The 27,848-nt window shown below is 35.7% G+C and overlaps 1 protein-coding gene across 2 annotated transcripts; it reads left to right on the top strand.

Moving 5' to 3' along the window:
• The first annotated feature begins 1,187 nt into the window (after window positions 1-1,187).
• Window positions 1,188-27,848, top strand: CCNC (cyclin C). 2 transcript variants are annotated; one of them, XM_031667319.1, is made up of 13 exons: window positions 1,188-1,783; window positions 7,314-7,420; window positions 8,581-8,665; window positions 8,836-8,905; window positions 11,703-11,754; window positions 18,321-18,376; window positions 19,177-19,212; window positions 19,898-19,989; window positions 20,627-20,694; window positions 23,730-23,809; window positions 24,990-25,108; window positions 25,961-26,055; window positions 26,621-27,848. In XM_031667319.1, exons 1-12 carry the CDS (start codon window positions 1,752-1,754, stop codon window positions 26,010-26,012), a joined length of 849 nt encoding a protein of 282 aa, XP_031523179.1. In that variant the 5' UTR covers window positions 1,188-1,751; the 3' UTR covers window positions 26,013-26,055; window positions 26,621-27,848. The 2 variants fall into 2 exon arrangements, with proteins under 2 accessions (XP_031523179.1, XP_031523178.1); XM_031667318.1 differs by lacking the exon at window positions 25,961-26,055.

Here is a 27,848-nt window from a genome sequence, read left to right as displayed (position 1 = left end):
AATGGAAAATACAAAACATTTCATCTTGTAAAATTAAATTATGGTTTTTGCAGTATGTTTCTATTTGGTGCAAACATATACATACATGTGCATACATATGTGCATGAATGTTTTTAGATGTTTTACAAAACCGGTGATTTCGCTGCTCTGTAAGTTTGCACTTTTCTGTCACTCCAAAAGAACTCCATTAAGATCGCGGCCTGGCGCGGTTGCCCACGCCTGTAATCCCAGCACTTTGGGAGGCAGAGGTGGGCGGATGACGAGGTCAGGAGATCCAGACCATCCTGACCAACATGGTGAAACCCCGCCTCTACTAAAAATACAAAAATTAGCTGGGCGTGGTGGTGCGCGACTGTAGTCCCAGCTACTTGGGAGGCTGAGGCAGGAGAATCTTTTGAACCTGGGAGGCAGAGGTTGCAGTAAGCCTAGATAGCGCCACCGCACTCCAGCCTGGGTGACAGAGCAAGAGTCTGTCTCAAAAAAAAAAAAAAAAAGAAAAGAAAAAGAAAAAGAAAAAAAAAAGAAAGAAAGAAAGAAAAGAAAAAGAAAGAAATCGCTTGATCCAGGCCGGGCCTGGTAGCTCACACGCCTGTTAATTCCAGCATTTTGTGAGGCTGAGGCGAATGGATCACCTGAGGTCAGGAGTTCCAGACCAGCCTGGCGAAATCCCCTCTCTACTAAAAATACAAAGATTAGATGGACGTGGTGGCACGCGCCTGTAATCCCCGTAATCCCTGCCACCTGGGAGGCTGAGGCAGCAGAATCACTTGAACTCGAAAGGCAGAGGTTGCTGTGAGCCAAGATTGTGCCACTGCACTCCATCCTGGGTGACAGACCCAGACTCTGTCTCAAAAGTAAAAAATAGGCCGTGCGCGGTAGCTCACGCCTGTAATCGCAGCACTTTGGGAGGTCGAGGCGGGCGGATCACGAGGTCAGGAGTTTGAGACTATCCTGGCCAACATGGTGAAACCCTATCTCTACTAAAAATACAAAAATTAGCCGGGCGTGGTGGTGCGCGCCTGTAGTCCCAGCTACTCGGGAAGGAGGCTGAGGCAGGAGAATCGCTCGAACTCCTGGAGGCGGAGCTTGCAGTGAGCCGGGATCGCGCCACTGCACTCCAGCCTGGACGACAGAGCAAGGTAAAAAAAACAAAAAACAAAAACAACAACAAAAAAAACTTGATCCGTGAGAACAAAGTCATCTTCATTTATTTCTCTTTCCAATCACAGGTAAAATAAGTCACAAAATCTTATATTTGATTACAATGCCATTGTTCTGTTTTTGAAGTCCTGGAAGAGGTAATAACAGAACCCCGGAACTCAGCTACTTCGCCCAGGTTAGACCCCTACTCAGCAACTCCAGTGCTGAGGACAGGAGACCGAGCGCCGTGGGCCCCCGGCCAGAACCGGCAAGACGCTCTCGCGAGAGTCTTCCAACCGCCGTGAGCACTCGTGAGCACTAGTTCCCTTCTATCTCAGCGCCCCCACAGGTCAGCACCTCCCCGCCGGCTCCCTCCGCTACCGCGGGCCGGAACTTTTGTCGATAGGAACGGGTTTGCACAGTTGAGTGTTGTCGGCCGGCGTGAAGGAGACTAGGGGGCCATCCTCTTCCTTTCGCCGTCGCCGCCGCGGAGCGGAGTCGAGCCGAGCTGATTTGATCGAGGAGCGCGGTTACCGGACGGGCTGGGTCTATGGTCGCTCCGCGGGCCGCTCCGCCGGCTGGTGCTTTTTTATCAGGGCAAGCTGTGTTCCATGGCAGGGAACTTTTGGCAGAGCTCCCACTAGTAAGTGATCTTACGTCTTCTCACCTGGGGCCGGTTTTTGGGGGGCTGTGAGGATGGGGCCTGCGACTCCCTTGGGCCTGGATCCCGGCTCAGTTCCGAGTGCCGGGGTCCTCAGGGGAGACGGCAGCAGCCAGAAGCAAGATGCTCTTTTCTGAGGCGACTCCCCTCCCCGCCCCCAGCCCGTTTCGGGGAGGGAAGGATCTGTGAGGGGGAGGGGTGGGAGAGAGTTTAGTCTCCCAGGAAGGAACGTTTCAGAGTTTAATTTCGGATTTTTAGTTTAAGTAGGCCGCGGGGGGTCGGATAGAGTGGGCACAGGTACGGGAAGTGTGACTCAGCTCAAGACTGTGAGGCTACCTGTTCAGGACAGTTGTGGCGTGCTTTTGCTTGGGATTTCTTCGGGTGATCGGCGTCGTGGTCTTTTGTCATTCACTGTATATCTTGAGTGGATTTAATATTCTGAGGAGAGGAGAGAGTTTGGCTTGTTTCTGCCTACTAACCTCTTCTTGCCAGTACTTTATGTCTAGATGGAGTTTTATATTGATAAGGTATAGGGCAGTTGCTCTCTAAACTTACCCATTTCATTAGCCTGTGCCTTATATTTTGTTTTAAAGGCGTATTTTCCCAGTGATTTTGTTTCTCTATTTAACCTTTTTCATGAATAAGTTCTTGTTTCTGTCAGTGACTATGTGAGAGCTAGAATAATATTAAAAACATTTATCTCTAAATACATTTGTTTAAGCAGACAGGAAGGTGCGTGATGGGGTTAATTGAACATTGAGTAGGCTTTCCACTGTATAGTTGAAAGATGAACAGAACTTGACAAAGAAGGTATCTTAGTATAATTTTTTATGCTAAGAAAGCATTAGTAAGTAATTTAAATTTCGATTCTGTGAATAGGATCTGTTCCTGATGTTCATTTTTTAGCCCTTTGCAAGGAGAAAAAAGAAACAATGAACTCGGTAACCTATTTAAGGAAAAGCAGGTTTTCCTCTTGCTATAAAGTGATTCTGTGGAGATGACATGTTAAAGAGGCTTTACAACTGATCATATGTGTATGTGTGTGTATATATATATGTGTGTGTGTATTATATATATGTTGCATTGTTTTCACACACTGAAATATTACTTGGGCAAAATTAAAGTATCGAAAGTTTAGGTATTGGAGTTAGAGCTCCTGAAAAAAAAAATTTAGGTAGTGGAGAAGAGAGATTCTGATAAACTTTGAAAGAAGCTGAGAGAATTGACAAGTAGCTGACTGTTGATTTGTCAGTTTTTCAACTTAAAAAAAAGCTCCTACCTTTTTTCAATGGTGTTCTCATTATGCTTTCATTTATTCATAGCATTATAAAAACATTTTTTCACTTTTCAAATATAAAATTATTACAAAGTTAAGTGTACTTCTTTGAAACTATTCTCCCAATTCAAATACTCCTAAAAGAAGGGATCACTTTGCCTTGCTCAGATCCCTTGAGCAGTCATAGAGTTTCTTATCTGGAAAAGGTAACAAGTATGGAAGACAAGACAATTCTGGAAAAACAAACGAAAAGATTATGAAAGGCCATTGTTTTAGCTGAATTTGGTGAAAGAGGGCAATTGACATTAAATATGCTATATTTCATGCTTCTAAGATGCATATTTTCACACTTTAACATCTTTGAAATGAGCACGGCAGTTTCTTTCATAGCATATGAAATAATGATGAATCCTAGATGTAATCTTAAATTTGATGAAATGCAGTATTTATAAATTTTTTTAGTTTATCCTGCATACACAGCTCTGAGGAAAATTCATAAAATGTTTGTGAAATTTATGAAATTTATCTTTTTAAAAACATAAAATGACTCTGGGGATGAAATTAATTAGCAAACCACAATGTAGTTGAAGTAGAACAAAACACAGTCTGTGACCAAAATGAACTAGAAGGGGACTAAGTATTTGCTGGGTTGATTGAATGCATTAATGAAGGAGTAACAAAAATAAAAACTACAAAACTAACTGTGGATACTTTATTGTGTGAAAAAGGAAACTGAAAATACAGTTACTTAATATCTATAAAATAACATCATAATATTACCATATATGGAATGTAACCAAAGCTTGAATGTATTAGAAAATCAATATCCTGAATAATTGAGAGATAATAGAAATATTCTATTTAATAATACTAAGAAGGAAACATGAAATAAGCCTAAAGAAACAGGAAGAAGATCTTAAAATAGATAACACTGATGCTAATATATTAAAAGGAAAAAAATTATAAAAGATCATTCTTAGAGTAAACAAAAACAGTAGACGAAACTACTGCTAGTTAAATCAGGGGAAAAAGGAATGATACAAAAATACAAAATTAGGAATGAGAAAAGTAAACCCAAGGGTACTTTTGGGTTATCTCCAGGGTTTTAAATTTGAAAGCCAAAGCAAGTTAAGAGTATTACCCAAGAGCTATGCCTTGTTTCATGGGTAAATACTTTCCATCTTTCAAGAGAATCTCCTTTTGAAATTGTTCCATTTCATACAGAAAGAAGAAAAGCTTTCCTTTACAAAGCCATGATAACACTTACAGAAAAATCTAGCAAAGGGAACACTAAAAACAGTCTCACTTTTGAATACTGATGCAAACATTGTAAATGAATTATTACCAAATACAGTCTAACATTACATTGAAAGTATAAAACGTGACAGTGGATTTTATTATAGAAATATAGTCAATGAAGCAGTGAAGGTATTAAAAAACTAATGCAATTCAACATTTATCCTTGACTAAAGCTCTTACTAAAACAGAAACAGGATGCTTCCTTAACATGAAAAACATATCAAAGCATCAGCAGTGGTAAAACATTGGGATAATTAGGGTGCCTATTTAAGATTTTACCAGTATACTAGTGAATACAATTGATACAAAGGAGATATAGAAAGAATGACAAAACAATGACAAAATTATCAATACGTGGAAATAAAATTAATGAGAAAACTCAGTTAATTGAGAAGTTATTAGAAATAATAAAGGTTTAATAAGGTGACCAGTTATAAAATACAAAAATAAAAGCTTTTTAAAAATGGATAGGGAAGTATAATTTACATTAGCAACAGAAAATATAAAATACAGAGGGAAAAATATAAAGAAATATACAGAACCTGTAGGAAGAAAACTTTAAAAGTCCATAGTGGCACATACAGATTTTAATAAAGTTTGAATTCTTGGTAAGATGTCATTTCTCCCTATATTGATCTTTAAATGTAATGCAATCACAAAATTTGAATGGATATTCTTTTTTAGGACTTGACATAATGCTTCTTAAGTTTGGGTCTTAGAATAATAATTGTGATAAAATGTCAGAAATTTTCAGGAGAATAGTAGCAAGGAAGTATTTTTCATACCAGATATTCATTACTTAATTTTCTGTGTTTTAAACTAGCACAGCATATGAACAAGAAAAACATAGGAAATTATAAAGAAGATCCAAGTATAGTGATAGAATTATAAATCAGAAGATAACTTAGCGCATTTGGATAAGCATTTGACAAAATATTTAGCTGGATCCCAACTTTATACTTTGTACCAAAATAAATTCCAGATGGATCATAAATTGAAGGAAAAAAGCCCTTAAGGGTATTAGAAAATATGGGTGAATTGTTTATCATTTTGAATCAGGAAAGACCTTGCTATGCCTGACAAACATGAAAGTAAAAGATAGATTTAAGTAAGTGATTCAGATTTCTGTATTACAAATAATTAAATACTGAGAGATATTTAAACTTGGGAGAAATTTTGCATTTATTTGTCAAACAAGTGATTTATTATTCATACTGTACAAATTTTAGATGAGAAGAATCTTAATCATTAAAAAAATCGGTAATACCATTAGAAAAATGGTCATATTAGAATTAACATTGTACAAAAGAAGAACTGTATATGACCAATAAAGACATAGAAAGATGTTTAACCTCAAAAGTAAACTACAGGGAAAAGAAACAGTGACGTACTACTTTGCCTTTAAGTTGCAAAATATTTAAAAGTGGCAGTAACCCATAGGATTAATTTTTTTTTTTTTTTTTTTTTTTTTTTTTGAGACAGAGTCTCTGTCCACCAGGCTGGAGTGCAGTGGTATGATCTCATCTCACTGTAGCTTCCACCTCCCGGGTTCAAGCAATTCTCCTGTCTCAGCCTCCCAAGTAGCTGGGACTACAGGCACACGCCACCACGTCCAGCTAATTTTTGTAATGTTAGTAGAGACAGAGTTTCACCATATCGGTCAGGCTGGTCTCAAACTCCTGACCTCAGGTGATCGGCCCACCTCGGCCTCCCAGAGTGCTGGAATTACGGGCATGAGCCACCATGCCCGGCCAGGATTAAATATTGTAAGATTCACTCATGAACTGTTAATACAATGGAAATTGGTATAATGTTTTTGGAGGGTAAACTGACAATGTGTATCAATAAATTACCAGCAACACTAATCCTACTTCTGGGAAGTTATTTCAAATATATTATTAATCAAATATGCAAGGAGAATTACAAAGATATTCATTAAGAAGCATATCATTCAGGAAATAGTAGCAAGGCAGTATTTTTTTATACCAGCTATTAATTACTTAATTTTCTGTGTTTTAAAATAGCACAGCATATGAACAAGAAAAAATAGGAAATTATAAAGAAGATCCAAGTATAATGATAGAATTATAAATCAGGAAATACCTCAGCGCATTTGGATAAGCATTTGACAAAATTTTAGCTGGATCCCTACTTTGTACCAAAATAAATTCCAGATGGATCATAAATTGAAGGAAAAAAGCCCTTAAGGGTATTAGAAAATATGGGTGAAAAATGATAACCTATATTTCCATCAGTAGAGATTGGCTAAATAATGATCCATCCATAAAGCTGTATGAAAGACTGCTGAACAACAAGTTAATTGACATAAGACTTGGAATACATATTGAATGACAAACACAGCTTCAAGATCGTTTTTTCTTTGAGTCATGTCAATTTCATATCTCTGGTTAAAAATAGCACACTTGACTAGGCAAGAGGAGGAGGCTATCAGTGTAACACATTCTGAGGCAGTTTTTAATATAATTAGATTTGTGAAGTAAGGAAATTAAATGCCATAGTTACCCATGAACAGCTGAAAAACTATATACTTCCTCAAATCTAAGCCACCATCAATTGGTGCCAAATAATTCCACCGTTATCTTATATCACTAAGAAAGAATAAACATGCTGCCAATTATAACACGAAGGCATCACAGATTGTAAGACATATCTTGATATCAGAGTCAGAATCAGGGAAATACAAGCTGGTAACAGACTAAGGAGGAAGAAGGAAAAGATTAGAGCAGAATTTTTTTCAGGACATATTTACATTTATTAGTGAGATAATTATTAGTCACATTTCAAGAAATGTGAGAAATAATTGTCTTTAAGGTTACGTTTTGCTCTTTGTACTTTTCAGAATATGAACAATGTGTTCAATCTTAGAGTGTTTTCCCTGACCTTGCTTGTTGATTTTCTGTAACATGTCTTTTCTAGTTTGCAATGGATTTTGGATAAACAAGATCTGTTGAAGGAGCGCCAAAAGGATTTAAAGTTTCTCTCAGAGGAAGAATATTGGAAGTTACAAATATTTTTTACAAATGGTAAACTTTTTAAAAAATTGTTTGAGATTGTATAGTTGGTTACCTCTGAATTAAAATGTTTTTGTGTGGTAATTTGTAAACTGTTTTAGTGCATACCTAATATTTTTATTTATACAGGTGTTCTTTTTACAACGTATTCATTTCTGTTTCTTTTTAGTGATCCAAATAAAGTTTTTTGTGTGAATTTTACATATTACAGGCACTTAAGACAATTTAGAAGTGTTACCTAATCTCCCTAAGGCTTTGTAATAATTATTAGACCCAGTTCAAGGTTGGCTAAAGCAAAGTACTTTGAGGATAAATGATTCTTTGGATTGGCATCCTGTAGTGGTCATTTCTCTTAGAACTTTGCTTTGAAGGGAAGAAGATTAGGGATATATCTTTACTCTGACATGTAGTAGGTTTGTCACATAATTTTTTTAACTTTCAGTTCACTATTTTGTAAACTTATCTCTCTGGTTTTTTTTTTTTTTTTTTTTTTTTGAGGTTTATTTTGAATTTTTTTTTTTTTTTTTTTTTTTGGTGAGCCGTGTAAAGCTAAGTGTGGTAATCTTAGCACTTTGGGAGGCAGAGGTGGGTGGATCACTTGAGGCCAGGAGTTAGATGAGCCTGGCCAACATGGTGAAATCCCCTCTCTACTAAAAATACAAAAATTAGCTGGATGTGGTACACAAGAATCACTTGAACCTGGGAGATGGAGATTGTAGTGAGCCAAGATCGCACTACTGCATTCCAGCCTGGGCGACAGAACGAGACTCTGTCTCAAAACAACAAAAAAGTGGTAGTATTAACAAGTTTCATAGGTGTCTAATATTTTCTTTTTATATTTATTTTAAAGATAATATGAAAAGCATTTAAAATATTTAGAAGATAGAGGGGAAATCCTTATTCAACTTCCTTAATGGATGAATAATTTTTTGCTGTGGGGCAATTTCTGTTTTGTTATTGTTTTGTTGTTGTTTATGCATACCTATATATTTTCTTAACACATTTGCAAATCCTAGTGTTAGACCACTGTGACTCACATAGAGCATGTGTAGGTTTTTCCCTTTGTTAAAAATGAACATAATTATGATTTAATCAATTGGAAGTTACTGTTCAATGTTAATATTATAATGATACCAGAAGATACATTTAAAATTTCATTATTTACCTTTTAGTTATCCAAGCATTAGGTGAACATCTTAAATTAAGACAACAAGTTATTGCCACTGCTACGGTATATTTCAAGAGATTCTATGCCAGGTAGGATTATTTTTATTTTATTTTATTTTATTTATTTGAACTCTTATCTAATGTTGATGAACCTTAGCACAGTGTAAATGAATCATGTGTCTGCCATAGAGTTATCTTGATTTTTTTCCCAGTGTGTTTTCTATATGAATGATATTTAACTTTGTTTTATCATATTTTAGGTATTCTCTGAAAAGTATAGATCCTGTATTAATGGCTCCTACATGTGTGTTTTTGGCATCCAAAGTAGAGGTATAAAACAATTTTCTGTTCTTCATCAAAGTATAGTCAATGTATGTTGGTTAATCTGCCCCAGTTTTCACATTGCCTGTGTCAAATTAATAAATGGTAATGTATGCAAAATACTAAAATTGTACAAAATCAAAGAAATATATACATATCCTTATATATTCACTTAACAGACACATATAGCACTTACTGTGTACCAACTGACTTAATCTTCCTAACAAACTGGAATGCATACTAGTAGTAGTCCCATTTTATAAATGAGGAAACTGAGACAGAGAGAGATGAAGAACTTGCTTAAGATTATACAGCTAGTAAGTGTCAGAGCCCATGTTTGAACCATGGGAGTCTCCTTAGCAATCCTGTGTTCTTAACTACTTTCCTCTGCTGCCTTTGAGACATTTATTGTTTGGCACTGAGTAGTATTCAGTAAGTACCACAGCTTGCCTACCATAACCTGAGAATGTCCCTTATGCTTCTCACCCATATGCTTATCTTCTCCTGTCTTCCCTCCCATCATCCTGATGATTGGCTGCCTACCAAGCCAGAAGGAAGGCAAGGATTAGGGGAAGCTATAGCTATATAGATTCTAACAAGTAAAAGTTGAGGTTATGAGCGTAGAGAAATTAGGTGAGGGAGAGAAGATAGATAGGAACCTGCAGCAGAGACTGAATTTCTGTTCAGTTTTTTAACTTTTGTAGTATTTTCGAAAAAGCTTAGCTAAAGTCCAGAAAATAATAGCAGATATTGGCTGTTTTTCATAAATAATTAATGTAGTCTTTGGTGGTGTGAAATCTTTGCATTATGTTTCTATTTTTGGATAATGTCTTAGAGTTGTATTCTTAGAATTGTATTCTTGAATACTGAATGTGATTTTTACCTAGTAAGTTTATATTCCTTTTGGTACCTACTTTGATTTAGTTTTGTTTTAGCCATGATTTAAGAATATCCATGACATCTTTCCCAACTATTACCTAAATAATGACAATTGACTCTGTTAGAAATAATATTAAGACAAGCTTTCTAGAAGTTTATGTTTTCTAATTGTGAGTGGTAGTTTAAGAAGGCAGAATCAGCTTTGTTTTTGTTAAGTTCTTTAATGGAAAAGAAAGTGTCTATTAAAGGTCCTTATGGATTGAGTTTTCTGATTCTAATAATTCTAATACTACATAATATTTGATTTTATTTAAATATTACTAGGTAATAATTTAATTTTAAGTCTCTTAAGCACAGGCAGTATGGCGGACCAAGACAAAAAATCTTTATAAACATTTAATCTTGTAGATTAATTTGAGGATTTTAATCTATCTTATTTGTTAAATATTGTTATTTGATTTACTGAGTAGAACTCTGTGATGTGATTTACCAAATGAAAGTTTTCCCTTTGAGTTTTGGATAAAGGATTATTCCTAGGCTGGGTGTAGTGGCTCACACCTGTAATCCCAGCACTTTGGGAGGCTGAGGCGGGCGGATCACCTGAGGTCAGGAGTTTGAGACCAGCCTAACCAACGTGGCAAAACCCCGTCTCTACTAAAAATACAAAAATTAGCCGGATGTGGTGGCAGATGCCTGTAATCCCAGCTACTAGGGAGGCTGAAGCACGAGAATTGCTTGAACCCAGGAGGTGGAGGTTGCAGTGAGCCAAGACTGTGCCACTGTACTCCAGCCTGGGCAACAGAGCAAGATTCCATCTGGGAAAAAAAAAAAAATTATTCCTGAGAAAGAGAATGTAGTCTTTCAGATTTGGTGGTAGCATTATTATTATTATTATTATTTTTTATCTCTGTGACCAAATCTTTCTGTATTTTCTCTAGTTTTATGGAAATTGTATAGAAATCTCATTTAAGAACATGTTTCAGGCTTTTACTTTTTCTTTTCAGTTACTATAGTTGGAGGTTTAAATGTAAAACAAATATGTTACTACACATACATTTCCCCTACACAGGATAAGGATGTAGGCTGAAGGTATTTAAATAGATTTTTAGTTTAGCTCCTTTTGTTGGATAAGAAACCAACTCTTGATTTTTTTATTTTAAAATGAAGTGAAGGCTTTAGGAATCTTAGGCAATAGATGAAATAGTATATATAAGGTGGATCATAGTAAGTTTTAGTATTTTCACAATGGGGGTTATTCATTTGAAAGAGGAAACGGGAACTGACTTTGGAAGTCTATTAATTAAGGTTTATCTTATTCACAGATGCGACTGTTTTATCATAAAATGGCATGAAGTATCTGTTAGTACAGGTTGAATTGAATAGGAAACATACTTAGTATTCTTGCAATTAAGTATAGAATGTAAATAATCTTCTTGGAAACTAATTTAAGTCCTAAAACTGACACTGTGACCTTAAGATTTGGTTTCTAATTTGGTACTTTTTATTGTTATTAAATTACAAAATTATTTTAAAATTTGTCTTAAGTTGTAGCAATTTGGGGGAAAGGTAATACAGGCAGACTATCCCTAATCTGAAAATCCTAAATGCTCCAAAATTTAAAACTTTTTGAGCGCCAACAGGACATTCAAAGGAATGCTCATTGGAACATTTTGGATTTCAGATTTTTAGATTAGGGATGCTCAACCAGTGTAATGCAAAATATTCCTAAATCAGAAAAATTTCTGATCCTAAGCATGTCAGATAAGCAGTAATCAACCTGTACATTTAGGGGTTTAAGTACTTCACGCCTCAAGTGGGTAGAAGGTGAACAGAATGTAAACAGGGGAGCAAGGAAATCCTGTTTTGAATAGAGTTCAGATACCCTTAGATTCATTGGGTTAACATGTACCTGCTTTTCTTTCTTTAGGAATTTGGAGTAGTTTCAAATACAAGATTGATTGCTGCTGCTACTTCTGTATGTAAGTGCAAAAAGTATATCTGCTTTAAGGATGTAATTCTAAAGAAAGCTCCAGATTACACAGAATTTTTTTTTTCTTTTTTTTTTTTAGTTTATGAGACATATGAGAGATTGGTTGGCTTTATTAAATTTCCTGAGGATACCTTTATGTCTAGTGTATTTGGCAAAAAATCGAACTAAAAAAGGTTTTTTTAAAAAAAGTTATAAAGATAATACTTGTAATGTTAAAATGGATAGTAATAATCAATCCAAAAACATCAACTCAGTGGCTTTTTATCTTATAAGAGTAAACAAAAAATTATGTTTTCTAGTTTTATTATATTGTTTTCTAATGACTATTATGTCATTCTTATGGGTGGATATTAGTATCTATGTGCAAACCCGTTCCTGTGTTGTTGGGTTGTTATGAGGACCAAATGAGTTAATATTTATAAAGCTTTTAGAACAGTGCCTTGCCTAGTATGTTACTTTGCTGAGGCTGCTGTAACAAAATGCCACAGAATAGGTGGCTTAAACAACAGAAGTGTATTTTCTCACAGTTTTAGAGTGTGGAAATCCAAGATCAAGGTGTCTGGTTATTCTCACATGGATCTTTCTCGGAGCACACACACTCCTGGTTTGCCATCTTCTTCATGTGAGGACAATAGTCTCACAGAATTAGGCCCTACTCTTATGTCCTCATTTAATCTTTTTTTTTCTTTTCTTTTTGAGACAGAGCCTCGCTCTGTTGCCCAGGCTGGAGTACACTGGTGCCATCTTGGCTCACTTCAACTTCCGCCTCCCGGGTTCAAGTAACTCTCCTGCCTCAGCCTCCTGAGTAGCTGGGACTACAGGCATGTGCCACCATGCCTAGCTCATTTTTGTATTTTTTAGTAGAGACGGGTTTCACCATGTTGGCCAGACTAGTCTCAAGCTCCTGACGTCGTGATCCACTAGCCTCAGCCTCCCAAAGTGCTGGGATTACAGGTGTGAGCCACTGCGTCCAGCCTGTCCTCATTTAATCTTATCCCTTTAAAGGCCCTCTCTCCAAATACAGTCAAATTCTGAGGTACTAGGAGTTAGGGCTTCAACGTATGAATTTTGGAGGGGGACATATATTGGTTCACAATACTCAGTAAACTTTAGGGGCTATCATCATCATCTTCAATGACAACAACATCATTATCACTGGAAACCACTGTACCAGTGCAGTGGCATTGGTACCAAGATAAAATACAAGGAATTTAAGGACAAAAAAAATAAGACGGACACATAAAAATATTAATACAGAAGGAAATAAATAGTATAAGAGAATTACAGAGAATGCTGTGAATGTTTTGGGTGGGAAAAGGTTGCTTCATGAATCCAGAAAGGATTAAGTAGAATTTGGTGCAGAAAGTTGAACTGGGGAAATGCAGGAGATAGACAGTCTAAGAATATTGAATAGTTTAGTCAAATAGGGAAAGCTCATGAGTTAGATTAACTGTATGTTGAGTAAGGAAATAGTGGGGAAAAATCCTTACCTGACTAATATCAGCTAATAGAAGGCCTTCAATGCTAAATGAAGGAATCTGCACTTTGTTCTATTGACAGTAATGAAAGTTAGTTAGTTAGTTATTTGAGACAGAGTCTCGCTTAGCCACTCAGTCTGGAGTGCAGTGGCACGATCTTGGCTCACTGCAACCTCTGCCTCCCACGTTCAAGCGATTCTCCTGCCTTATCTTCCCTAGTAGCTGGGATTACAGGTGTGTGCCACCACGCCGGGCTAATTTTTGTATTTTTAGTAGAGATGGGGTTTCACCATTTTGGCCAGGCTGGTCTTAAACTCCTCACCTCAGGCCTCCCAAAGTGCTGAGATTACAGGCGTGAGCCACTGCCTGGCCAGTTTTATTTATTTTTACACATGCGGGTAATGCTGGCATTCTACATTAGGAAGGTAAATCTGACAGAATTATGTAAGATGAATTGGAGGAGAGGGCAGGTAGAGTTAGACAAATTTTAAAGTTATTTACATCCCACAACATGGATGAACCTTGCAGACATTATGGTAAGTTAAATAAGCCAGTAACAAAAAGACATATTGTGTGATTACACTTACGTGGAATACTTAAGAGTAGTCAAATTAATAGAGGTAGAAAGTAGAATGATAGGGCTGGAGGAAGGGTGGTATAGGGAGTGATTGTTTAATGGGTACAGAGTTTCAGTTTTGCAAAAGTTTTGTGTATCTTAACACAATTTAAAAACAAAAACCTTCTGAAATACAGTGAAACTGCAAACTGTATTGAGTGCCGTCACTTACCACAGGGTGCTGTGAGAAATAAAACCTAACAAGTTTAAAGTGGAAAAAATAATTTTTAAGTTGCTGAAATCATCCCAGTGAACACTAATGAAGGCTTAAACTAATATTGGCAGCCAACAAGAAGAACAAACGAGCCAGATTTGAGCAATAGAGTCAGGAGGACTTGTAAAAGGAAGGGATTTAAGAAGAGTCAGAAATGTATTTTGAGGTTTTTTGCCTGGGGATTGGGGAGCTGTAGGTGGTACCGAAAAAGAGAATAAGTGAGTTCTTAAAAGAATTAAATTTAATCTTTGACATTGTAACCATAAATATGTCAGTAGAACATCCTCTTAAAAATGTGAGGCCAGCAGTAGAAATTTGGAATTTGATAACATTTAAGAGTTGCACAGGCCAGGCATGGTGGTTCCTGCCTATAATCTGAACACTTTGGGAGGCTGGAGCAGGAGGATTGCTTTAGAACAGGAGTTCAAGACCAGCCTGGACAACATAGCAAGATTCCAACTCTGCAAAAAATTAAAGAAAAACTAACTGGGCATGGTGGTACACACCTGTGGTCCTAGCTACTCACCTGTAGTCCTGTCTACTCAACTAGGCTGAAGTGGGAGGGTTGCCTGAGCCCAGGAGTTCAAGGTTGCAGTAAGCTATGATTATGCCACTGCACTCCAGCCTGGGCAACGGAGTAAGACTCTGTCTCTAAAAATAAAAATAAAAATAAAAGAGTTGCACAATGTCTTATGCTGCATAAAAAAAGATGTGAACCAAAGAAGAAAACAGATCTTTGAGAGAGAGCATAGTGTTATTAACAATGTGGGGGTAGAGGTAGAAGCCAGATTGCAAGAAATTAAGAAGTGAGTAGGTGCTGAGAAAGGAATAGTCTAACTATATTACAAATATATGAAACGACTTCAGTGAAAGGAATTGGGGGAAAGGTGTTGACATAAGTAGCTTTGGAAATGATTAGAGTATAAGAGTAAAGGCAAAAGGAACTACACATAAGCACTGTACTCTAGTTGATAAAGTTGTTACCCATGGGTGTACAAGTTAACAATTCTGATAATGTTATACATGTATATGGGAATTAAACAATTACGTAAATCAATAGCAAATGCTTGAGAGCTGAGTTTCTCATTGTTGGAGTGGGAATTTACAGATAAACAAAGGGCTGGAAACAGCATGAACTCCTGTACCTTAATACAATATGGATGGTTACATATAGAAATACTTATAGATATGTGTATATAAATGGGTTAATGTGTGTATTTCTTGGCTTTCTCAGCTGAAAGAGTCTATAAGCAATGACATCCCAGTAGCGGTGAGCTCACCTAGTACCCATGTCTCGGTTTCTAATAAAATTCTCCAATAAAAGGTACCAGGGCTCCTTGGAGAAATGGCTGATTCTAGGACTGGGGAAGAAATACACAAGATGGACCTGGACCATCTCATAATGCCAGTAATAAAGAAGTATTCAAAACAAACAAGAAAAACAAAAACCTACATTGATGAGGATATGTCAGAAGGATATAGGAGCCAATTAGGAGAGCTCCCACTGACCAAAACTGAAATAATTTGACCATCAAAATTTTAAAAATAGCATTGGGTGATAACTTAAAGTATAAACTAAATATCCATGAGTCCATACTGATATAAATAAATGAAGGAGAAGAGACATGTCTTCCATGCTGAAGAATTCCAAATAATATATGTAGCTACCCTGCCCTCAAGTAGAGGGAGCATAACTCCCACTCGTAAGGTGTTGGCTATACATGTTAACTTCCTGCTAGTGTGTACATATGGAAAGGGAGGAGAAAAGTAACTTTACAGTGGGGAAACCTGACAAATACTGCCTTAGCCAGGCGATCAAGGTCAATAGCAACAGTGATAAATCACATTAATACCATGTATCCTTGATGTGATATGATGAAGATGGTACTTTATCTCTGTGGTCTTCCTGTCAAAAACCCATGTTCTCTAGTCTAATGAGAAAAACATCAGACAAATTCCAGTAGAGGAGCATTCGACAAAATACTTGACTGGTACTCCTAAAAACTGTCAAAGTCATCAAAAACAAGGAAAGGCTAGAAAACAGTCACAGCCAAACAGTCTGAGGAAACGTGACAAATAAATGTAATGTGGTATCCTAGATGAGACCCTAGGATAGAAAAAGGACATTGGTACAAACTAAGGAGATCTGAACAAAGTACAGAGTTTAGTTAATAATAACATTTCAATATTGGGTCAGTAATTGTATCAAATGCACCATACTAACGTAAGATGTTAGTAGTAGGGGAAGCTGGGTGAAGGCATGTCTTAGTCCACTTGGGCTAATATGAGAAAGTACCATAGACTGGGTGGCTTTCACAACAGACATTTATTTCTCACAGTTCCGGAGGCTGGCAAGTCTATAACAGTGGGTATAAGAGAACTGTGCATGATCTCAGTTTTTTAGTCCACAAAAATAAAAGGCAGAGGAATATAATGAGGTAGAGTTTGTTTTGCTTTTTTCAAGGGAAGTTTGAGCATATCAGTATGTGATGGAAGATTTACTGAAGGAGGAAAGGTTAAAGATGAAAAAAAATAGTAGGAGTTATCAATTGAATAGATGATAACAAATGTATAAGTGGTAAGACAAACAATAGAGAGGAGGGAGGCATTTTTCTCCAAGTTGGAAGAAAAGGATTAAAAGATAGAAAAAAAATGCAGAGCAGTTTTAGCGTGGAGTAACAGATATGTTGTGACAGTATCAGGTAAATATATTCTCAATAGAGGTGTTAGTGTCCAGGTCCAGGGGATGGGGATGTAGATTTGTTTTATATACAGAGGTAATTTTACTTTGTTGATTGTCTACCATTATATAAGAACCTGTTTTGCTGATATACTTTACATCACAAGGATTTGTAAAACTCAGAAACCTTAATAGGTACGTCTTAATTTAAATAAAGGAGAGAAGAAAGGAAAGATTATAAATTTACTAATGTCAAGTTTAAATTTTTCTAGGTTTCAAATCCTGGCAGATATTACGCATCTAAATTAGCTGTAGGGCACTTAATTTGCAAAACAAATCTTTTTGAAAATATACTGCATAGAAGGAATGGAATTTCTTTTCTTTTTTTTTGAGATGGAGTCTCACTCTGTCACCCAGGCTGAAGTGCAGTGGTGTGTTCTCAGCTCACTGTACCCTCCACCTCCCAAGTTCAAGGGATTCTCCTGCCTCGGCCTCCTGAGTAGCCGGGACTACAGGCGCATGCCACTACACTTGGCTAATTTTTGTATTTTTAGTAGAGATGGGGGTTTCACCATGTTGGCCAGGCTGGTCTGGAACTTCTGACCTTAGGTGATCCACCTGCCTTGGCCTCCCAAAGTGCTGGGATTACAGGCATGAGCCACCGTGCCTGGCTAGAAATGGAATTTCTTTTAATTTCAGTGAGATCACTTGGGCTTTGTGCAAATGGAAGCTGACACCAAACATTTTTTAGGACCTGTCAGTAAATACTTGGTTGAATTAAATGTGTCATAATGGCTTGAATACAATTTCTCAAATAGTACTTATATGTATATGCTCACACCATTTTAAAGAGATGGGGGATTGATGGTTAACATTGTTTTTTCATTTGTACTTTAGTGACTAACCAATAAAGTAATAGATAATAGAGTACTACTTTATGTGTTACTACTACTACTTTGAGTAACTTTATGTGTTACTCTAGAGTTTAAAAAAACTCTAGAGACCTTTGCACATATATTAATGCTTTTATTAAAATACATATTTTGATAAATACCTGGTCATTGTAAAAAGTTTAGAAAGTGCAGATTGGTAAAAAGTTCTTAAGTCTCACAGATAACCACTGTTAACATTTTTTTGGTATACTATCCTCCCAATATTTTATATGTATATGTTTTACCAACTATATATATTGTAAACACATATGTAACCCCCGTGTTCCTTCTAAGCGCAATCACTGGAAAACAGAAGAATACCATTCTATAGCTAAAAAGATTTTAGAAATATAAAAGCCAGTGATTTTTTTTTCCTGATCTTTTTCTTTTTTAAACATCAGAACCCTTTCTCAAGGTAGTAAATATAAAATTGAAGCTGTGTAGGGTGTCCTGCCACCTAGTCTTTCCCCTTCCCTGAAAATAAATAAAAATCTGCGTCCCTAAGTATTGCCAAGAATTCCTACTGAAAATAATTTTGTTCTACCCTCTAATATTCTGCTCTGTTAAAGGAATTTTGAGTTAATTCATTTCCCATTTTCTCAGTTTAAATTGTTTTTTGTTTTTTTTGTCTGCAGTAAAAACTAGATTTTCATATGCCTTTCCAAAGGAATTTCCTTATAGGATGAATCATGTAAGTATATGGTATAAAATAGAACACTTATCAAAGCTATATATAAACTAGCTCTATACTATATTAGACTAAATTTAGTAGTTTCCTAGAAATGGCAGTTTCAAATATTACATAAATACAGACATTATTCTAAATTAAAGCTAAATAACTTTTACCATTTAAAAAAAATACTTCATAGTAGTGATTATCAACCCTGGCTGCTCATTAAATCACCTTGGGAACTTGTAAATAATACTGATGTTGGATCCTTTCCAGAACAACAAAATCAGAATTTTCAGGCTTGGGGCTCCCAACATTGGTACTGTGTAAAAGCTCCCAGGTGATACTACTATTCAGCTGGGATTAAAAACTAATGGAACAATATGAAATATAAGGTGAGTTTTCATTGACATTTTAATAGGTATGTCCTTTTTCCACCTTGCAAGGGATTTGTTTATTCTCTTTGAGTTACATTTTTTTAATTAAGTAGAAATAATTGTATTAGAAAGTATACTGGAAAATCTGATGGTTTTACAGGATATTTTAAATAAAAGTGAGTAATAAGAATGATTGTGAGAAGCTGGCTTTTCCTTACAAGGATTACAATCTTTATAATCATAATTGCATGTATAATATAGTAATTTTTTATTGCAGATATTTATTTTAATATAAACTATGTTTATTGTCTGGATTTTAAAAACTTTTTAGTAAACATTTTTAATAATTACTATAATGTCTGTAATTTATGTTAGATTAAGTGGATGGACTTATCTAATTTGGTTTCATATTAACATTTCATTGATAATCTTTGTTTTCAACAGATATTAGAATGTGAATTCTATCTTTTAGAACTAATGGTAAGTAAATCTTCTGTGATTAATAGATTAAAACATTTTTAAAATTTAATGAAGTTGGAAATTATTTAAAGAAATTATTTTAGGGAGGTACATTTTAAAACCATCCACCTGATATGTGATGGTGAAATCATGGTAGCCTATTTATATTAGCATCTAGAGTCTCTCTGATGCCTGTAAAATAATTTGTATATCCTACTTAGGGATGAGAAAATTTTTCTGTTCTATAGTAAGTAACTATAATGAAAGGATTACAAACAGACAAGTCAGGACATTAAACCACCGTAAATTATGTGCACAATTTGTGTGTGCGTGCAGTGTTATTTAAAGATAGATTATGTCTTTGGCAGAATTCTGCTCCTCCAGTTGGGAATTATGGATTTATAGGCTAATAAGAGGTTTCAGTGTGTTGCAGATGTGACACTTTGAGTCTCTAAGGGAATGAATGGATGCTGACTGACTGCCAACCGATTTATCAAGGTATATTCCAGAGAGAGCACTGCCTTCACTATTATAGTAGAGTTTAGGGCTGTCATACTGCTTGCTTAAGAGAATAAAAGGGAAGCAAGCATGAGTTAGTGAAATTCACTTTGAAATACACAATTACAAATCAGTTGGGTAATGATAACATTTTTGTGTTGTAATAAATCTGTTTTTTATACATACACATTTTTTAAACTGTTTCTAGGATTGTTGCTTGATAGTGTATCATCCTTATAGACCTTTGCTCCAGTATGTGCAGGACATGGGCCAAGAAGACATGTTGCTTCCCCTTGCATGGTAATTAGAACAGAAGTTATTAATAGTGTAACGTGTTATTAGATAGGAAGGTTGACAATGAAATATGAAGTCCAGTATTTTTAAAGTCATTAAACTATTGCCCCAAGATATTTTATGTTGAGCAAAATACCACTTGTTGAATTTTAATAACTATAGTGGTGTAAATGCCAAAATGAAAACAATCCTAAATTATCTGTTCCATAAATATACCTATTAAAATTTAATTTTATACATACAAAACACAGACTGTTAACATAAAAATTAAGACTGAAGCTATCTTTAAAGTAATCAGAATACTTTTTGGTAGTATGCAACATACATATAAATTTACTGTATAATTTCTGTTTCTCTAATTTGATTTTTCAAAAATTAGAAAAATGTGTTTATAATTTGTTATGAGATTTTGAAATTTAAAATATATTTAGCTGTAATTTTATTCATTGATACGTGCTTATTTGTTATCACATTCATGTATCCATCCTTTTGCCTTGATGTTTTCACTTTTATAGCTGTGCTTCAGTAATATAAAAGGAAATAAATGTGTGCAAAGATGAGAAATCTGGCCCTCTCTGGAGGAAATGTACAACCAGATGAGGTAGTTCTGCTTTCAGTAATAATATGATTTACATTTCTATAGGAGGATAGTGAATGATACCTACAGAACGGATCTTTGCCTACTGTATCCTCCTTTCATGATAGCTTTAGGTATGTAAGCATGGTGTGCCTTTATTAGTTAAATTAGTTATAAACCTATTTAGGTCATCCTAAACTAAATTTCACCCTGTTGTACTTTGTGTTTTTATGTTCCATGAAGTAATAGACTAATCCTTGCATGTGAACTTTCAATAATATGAACTGCAACTGTCACAAATCAGGATTATTATTCCCCCACCCCCTTTTTTTGGTAAGTTTTTTTTTTTAAACCATTCAAAATAGTTTTAATCAGTGTCTGAATAGAACATATTTGTTTATTTAGAGGGAAAAGTTCAGAATTAAGCCAGCTAATATTAGTTGTAGCATGTAAAATAATTGGGCCTTTCATATCTTGAGCCCAAACAAGTACTCAGAGGTTGCGTAAAGGAGCATCTGTGGTCCATAATGCTTGGCTGGAGGAAGAAGTTAGATACATTCATTCTACTGTCTGTGGAAAGCAGTGCTGTAATGGGTGCAGTCAGATAGTCCTAGGCTTAAACTTTACTTCCTTTACAATTGTGGGAAAATTATCTGACCTTTCCGTGTTTGTTTCCTTAATTGTAAAATGGAGAGAATACTAGTAATTCCACTGAGCCATTTGAAGAATTAAATGAGATAGCTTGTACAGCACCAAATAATGCCTGTTATATATTGGGCACTTGTTAATTTTGTTCCTTTTCCTTCTGTTGATTTTTTTTTTTTTTGAGATGGAGTCTCGCTGTCTCCCAGGCTGGAGTGCAGTGGTGTGATCTCAGCTCACTGCAACCTCTGCCTCCTGGATTCAAGCAATTCTTCTGCTTCAGCCTCCTGAGTAGCTACAGGAGGATTATAGGTATGCACCACCATACCTGGCTAATTTTTGTATTTTTAGTAGAGATGAGGTTTCACCATGTTGGCCAGGCTGGTCTTGAATTCCTGACCTCAGGTGATCCACCCTCCTTGGCCTCTCAAAATGCTGGGATTACAGGCATAAGCCACCATGCCCAGCCCCTTCTATTGATTTTTATAACTCCATCCTCTTGATTTTCCCCTTATTTTCCATTGGTTTGTCTTTGTTCAGTTGTTAATTATTCCTTAAATGTTGATGTTTCTTGGCCTTCTTACATCAGGGCTGACAAATAGGTTATACTTACACTTCTCTATTACTGGCAGCTCCCTGAAAGGACTGGATTTGAAAGGATTTTTGAAGTGGTGTCTGGGTTCAGCGGGTACGAATACTGGGATCTCTATAGGTAGGAAGGAAGGAAGGGATAACAACATGTGTCACATCTTTGCCATCCCTGCAGTTTTCTTCTTGGGTACTTTCCATGAGATTCATGGCTTCTACTATCACTTATGTGCTGAAACATTTAAATTTCTTTATTTAGCCAAGATCTTGCCACTTTTCAGTTCTTTATATCCAACTTCCTTTTACATAGCTCCACTTGGCATCCCAGCAGCACCTCAGCCTCATGATGAGGATTGAGCTCATCACTTTGCCCCAAAATATGTTCCTCCTTTTAATGTCTTTGCCAGCTTGGTGAATAGCACGAGTTATATACCTTAGTTGGAAACCCAGCAGTTAGGCCCTTTCATCTCCCTCAATACCCACATGTAGTTGTTTACCAATACATTTTGTGCCTTCATCTCAATTGTTCCTTCTGTAATCTCATAGTCATCTCATTTCTATCCATGTTACCACAGCAGTCTCCTAACTGGCTTATTAGCCTACAGCACTCCCACCCTCAGAGAGCCTATCTATCCTCCAAACTGTTGAGTGAAGCTAGTGGTTTCACCTGGGGATAATCTTGCCCTGAGGGGACTTTTGGCAATGTTTGGTTTTAGTTGTCATAACTAGGGTAGGGTGCTACTGGCATCTAGTGAGTAGAAGCCAGGGATGCTGCCAAGCATCTTGTAGTATTCAAGACAGTATCAGAGAATTGTTCAACCTAAGATGTCAGTAGTGCCAAGATTGAGAAACCTGGAGCCAGCCGAATTCATCTCCCAATTGATATACATACTATTCTCTTCTCCCACTCTTATTTTTTTTTTTTGTTAAGACTTGGCTTAGATATCTCCTCTTCAGTGACCTCCCCCACCCTTTCGGCATCACCTCAGTCTGGGTTTAGGATGCTTTCTCGATCTCCAGTGTACTCTATGCATGCCCATGTTAATAGCATTGTCCACTGTATTTTAATTTCCTGTTTTTATCATTTCAGTCCTTTAGTTTTTTAACCCCTTCTTGACTTAAGCCCTACTCATAGCTTTGCTTGACTTAGGGCAACCAGTGTGTCAGTTCACATTTGAGTTGCTATTTGCCTAGAATGTCATCCTTAGCAAAGACATATGGATAACCAGACCAAGGAGTATAACTTAAGCTGGGGTCAGTTCAGGATATCCAGGCTGCTCAGTAGAAATTGTTTTAGGCAAAGTTGTGATGTAGATTGTTCTCTTTTGTTAGTTTATATTGTATATAACATATATAACTAATTTTGTATACAGTATATTACATTTTTTTTCTAACTTTTATTTGATTACAACACTGAATTCTGTAAGGATGTGCCCAGCTTTCACATAACTTGATCATATGCTAATAATGAAAAGGAAGAAAAAAGACGAGGCAACACTGCTTTTAACTGAAATGTGGAAATATAGTCAACATTGTTAAAACCTAGTGTATTAATTGACATTTTTGTTTGTTTTGTCGCACTGACTTCTGGGTGCAGTTTAACTGCTACTTTGTACACTACTCAGAGATAACTTCCCTTTTCCATTCTCCTCATTGAATGTTTTTCCTCTTTAACTTGCCTGACTCTCAAGGCAACTGCACCGTGACTAGCACGCATCGAGGACCAGATGTCAAGAACTTGATGTAATTACTCTAGTAATTTTTTCTGTCACGGATTACATTGTTGAGGTGGTCAATGGTAACTCTCATATGTAGCTGTTTAATTTTTTTTAAAGAGTGTTGGAAAATACACAGGAAATTTTTTAGTGAAAAATCTTTGTTAGGTCATATTCTGTGTTTGCAGTTAAACATAGATAGTTGTCTTTCATTTTCATTTCAGCTTGCCTACATGTAGCCTGTGTTGTACAGCAGAAAGATGCCAGGCAATGGTTTGCTGAGCTTTCTGTGGATATGGAAAAGGTATTCTGTAAAATTCCCTTAGTTGTATGTAAACTTGAATGTTTAAAAATTAATGTCGTATGTACTTATCATGAGCCTAAAATCTTATGATGTCCACCAGGCTAAGAAGATTATTGGTTACAAAATATTAAGAAACATGGGCTAGGTGTGGTGGTTCATGCCTGTAATCCCAGCACTTTGGGAGGCCTAGGTGGGCGGATCACCTGAGGTCAGGAGTTCAAGACTAGCCTGACCAATATGGTGAAACCGCATTTCTACTAAAAATACAAAAATTAGCCAGGTGTGGTGGCATGCACCTGTACTCCCAGCTACTCGGGAGGCTAAGACAGAATTGCTTGAACCTGGGAGGCGGAGGTTGCAGTAAGCTTAGATCATGCCACTGCATGTGAGCCTGGGCAACAGAGCAAGACTCCGTCCTAAAAAAAAAAAAAAAAAAGTTTGGTAGGAAGAGTTAATACTGATTATTTAAGCTATGTATCTCTTTTCAGTTTAGGATTAAACAGAATGGTAAACTTTTGGTTTGATTGGTTGCAAAGTAGCCTCTAATTCCCAGGATTATTTTAAAAGCTCCCTGGTAACCACTGAATACTACTGTGAACTTCTGTAACATAGCCTATCTCCTGGCAAAGTGGCTTTTGCTGTGTTTCTAGCTTCTGTGCTCAAGTGTTAGATGCATTAAAATTAATCCTAAGGTTAGGTTCTACTCAGGTGGGAAAAAACGGCTAATTTGGAAACTAGTTATTTCAAATTTGTAGCTGCCAGTTTTTGAACACCTTAATGTATGTGTAGTTAACAGAGAATCAAAACATCTTTTGTGCACTACCCCCCATTAAGTTGTTTAAAATAATTTATACTAGAGGAGTGTGCTCTATAATGGTATATTCCCTCATGATTAGAACCTTTATTCTTAGTATGTTTCCGTTTAAAAGATACCATCAGATGGAAGGAAATCAACTGCAGAGATAGATAAGAATGGACAATGCACACATGCTGAAAAATGAGAGGCTAGAAGGAAAATCCTAAACAGCATTGTGGTGAAAAATACTGCTTTCAAATTTATCAGGATTTAAGGACAGAGACTACTCTTTTCTGAGGGTTGTGTAGTAAGTGATGCGCGTTCTTTATATAATAAATGTTGCTTGTTTTTGCCGCTGAGAACTTCTCAAATATTTTCTTCTAGATTTTGGAAATAATCAGGGTTATTTTAAAACTATATGAGCAGTGGAAGAATTTCGATGAGAGAAAAGAGATGGCAACCATTCTTAGTAAGATGCCGAAACCAAAACCACCTCCAAACAGGTACTTTGTAGACTTTAATTATTGATGTCATTTAATTATATATCATACTTACCATATTTTTCTTAGATTATGTTGTTTTGTAGTTTTTAAAACATTTCTTCCAAAACTTCATGATCCATGTTAATTTAATTTTTTAAATTTGTGATTTGATTGAAAATGTCTCATTTAAAAAAAATCGCTAATCTGATTAGTAACTTTTCCTAATGCAGTGAAGGTATATTACAGGTATCTCTCAACATATGGTCATATACCATAAATTTAAAGCTGACAGAATTAGGCAAGTTCATCCGAAATTCAGGGCAGAATTCAGAACTATAGTAGTTTCATGTCAGTTTGACTCTGTGCCATTTTTTTTTCCACTGCCAGCTATTGTCCTGTTTTATAAATTTCAGTAGCAATTTTCAAAAATTTCAGTGAATGATCTGATATTGTAAAGATAAAGAATTTTGGTTTTAAAGTGACCCTAAGATCCATAGCACATAAGAATATATTTTTGCTAATAATGAATCACCTGTGCTAAGCGGGTTTTTGCTGTTGTTATTGGGGGGGTGTGTGTGTGTGTGTGTGTGTGTGTGTGTGTGTTTTAAGTAAGATCTATTCATTTAGTTCAGTGGTTCTCCGCCCTCACTGTGTATCAGTTCATTTGGGGCAGGGAGAAAAAGTCAGAAGGGAAATAAAGAAATGCCATCCATTTTAATTGTTTCTTTAGAAAAATGATTGTTATATAACAAGATAGATTTATGGATTGCTACTGATAAGTTAATGTTACAATTTGGAAAAAGTTAATACTTTATTCAAGGAGCTGTTTAAGGCAGTCATTCAAACAGCTACCTTTGGATGCATTTTTTGCAGAAATTCCCTGAGTGATTCTCCACTAGTGGCAGGGCCTGAAGCTGCAAGATGATGGTGGACAAGATAAGGCAATAATCCTATTGCCAAAGTTACTGGTATTTTCAGTTTTAGTTATTTTTAAGTATTCAGCATTTTTATTTTAAGTATTCAGCATTTTCCAGGAAATTACCATATTTCTTGCTGACTTATAAAGGTTTGCTATATTTATGTATGATTTTATTGTGCCTTTGGACAACAGTTTTGATTTTTTGTTTTTTTGAAGAACACTTCTTGTTTTTCATAAATAGTAGGAATAGGATTTTCTATGTAAGACTTAATTTTATAGGAAATTTGTTTAGAAGAAGCTGTAATCTCTATGTTGAGTGATACCTGTAATAACAATGAAATCCCATACCCTAGTTTACAGTTTTTGAGTATATATGGACACTAACTTCCAGAATGTTTGTTATGTGTGAGGGCACAAAGTTATATAAGAATAAAAACATAAAACCAAATGTTAGTCTTCTGGATTTTAATTTTTCACATGTCTTATAATGAGGAATGTCTTTATTTTGTATAGTTGTGCCACAGAATAATGAATTTAAAAGTCAGTAGGCTTATCAGGGTGTAAAAATGGATCTTTTAATTGGTATAAAATCTTTTTCTTCCCCATTTGAACAGTGAAGGAGAGCAGGGTCCAAATGGAAGTCAGAACTCTAGCTACAGCCAATCTTAAAACATTCCGAAGAATTCCGTAGTGGACCACTTGGAAATAAACCATTGGACAGATTTCAGTAATGTCTTCAGTGGAACACAAATGAAAATGAATAGCTTGTTTCTGTCAAGCATATTGGAAAGTGATTTTATTTTTGCAAAATAAGTTTTTCTTTAATATGATTCTAGTACATAATTGATTAAAATCTCTTGATTATAAATGTTTGGAAAGGTTCTAAGGGGACCTACAGACAGACATACATAGACATTTCAAAATTAATAGCTTTTGATTAGTATAATATTTCTTAATTTGGATAATAAAAATTGTAGCTTTTTATTAAGCCAGGAAACATGAAGCATAATTTGTTTAAAATTCTCTTTGGTCGTTGAGGGACCAAAAAAGGACGTAAAATTTACAGTCAATATATGAGGGGTTTTTTCCCTCCATAAGTTTAACTTTAAAACTGTATTTAAGGAATCAAATCTTACAAAATCCTGGAAGATTTTGGTAATGATGTTGATAATTTCAGGGAAATTAATCAAGTACCTATATTGATTTAAAAGTATATTTTACTCAATAGTTTGAGGATCTTGCCATGGAAGATACTAGCCCAGCCTAGCAGAAAAGTGCAATATGTATAGCATACTTTGACATTTTAAACGTTATAGTCCATAACCATTTTGAAATGCTGGGCAAACTACATGAAGTTATTTATAATTAATTCACAGCTAATCAGGCATTTTGAAAGCTTAATTGGATTCAAAACCCATAATGTTGGAATTTGGTAAAATTTTAACGTTGATTTTTACTGTGAAAAGTTTTTTATAAGATATACACACCCTAGTTTAATGTTGTGTCTTGGTGTGGATTTACAAATTTACTACAGGTATTCTGAACCAGGAACACAATCAGGTTTCAGGCCAGTTTGATACTGGCTATCCTTAATTCTAATACGAGAGTAGGACATCATACTAAATGTTATGTCAGTGGGACTGTACTGTCTGTGGAACTTAGCAAATTAATCATTTTCTTCAGACTTGAAGGAGAGTAAGAAATAAAATTTGGAGTCATAGGATATTGATGTACAATTTAAGGATTAAACATTTTTAATCAATTGTGGATGATGGCTTATTAAATTAAATGTTGACTTCCTAGTATAAAACTGCAAGAATAAAAGTAACTTCTCCAGCTGTA

The sequence above is a fragment of the Papio anubis genome, chromosome 6 (assembly GCF_008728515.1).
Source record: "Papio anubis isolate 15944 chromosome 6, Panubis1.0, whole genome shotgun sequence".
NCBI lineage: Eukaryota > Metazoa > Chordata > Mammalia > Primates > Cercopithecidae > Papio > Papio anubis.
The sequence above is the reverse complement of the archived record's forward strand: the minus strand, read 5'-3'. Positions and strand labels throughout refer to the sequence as shown.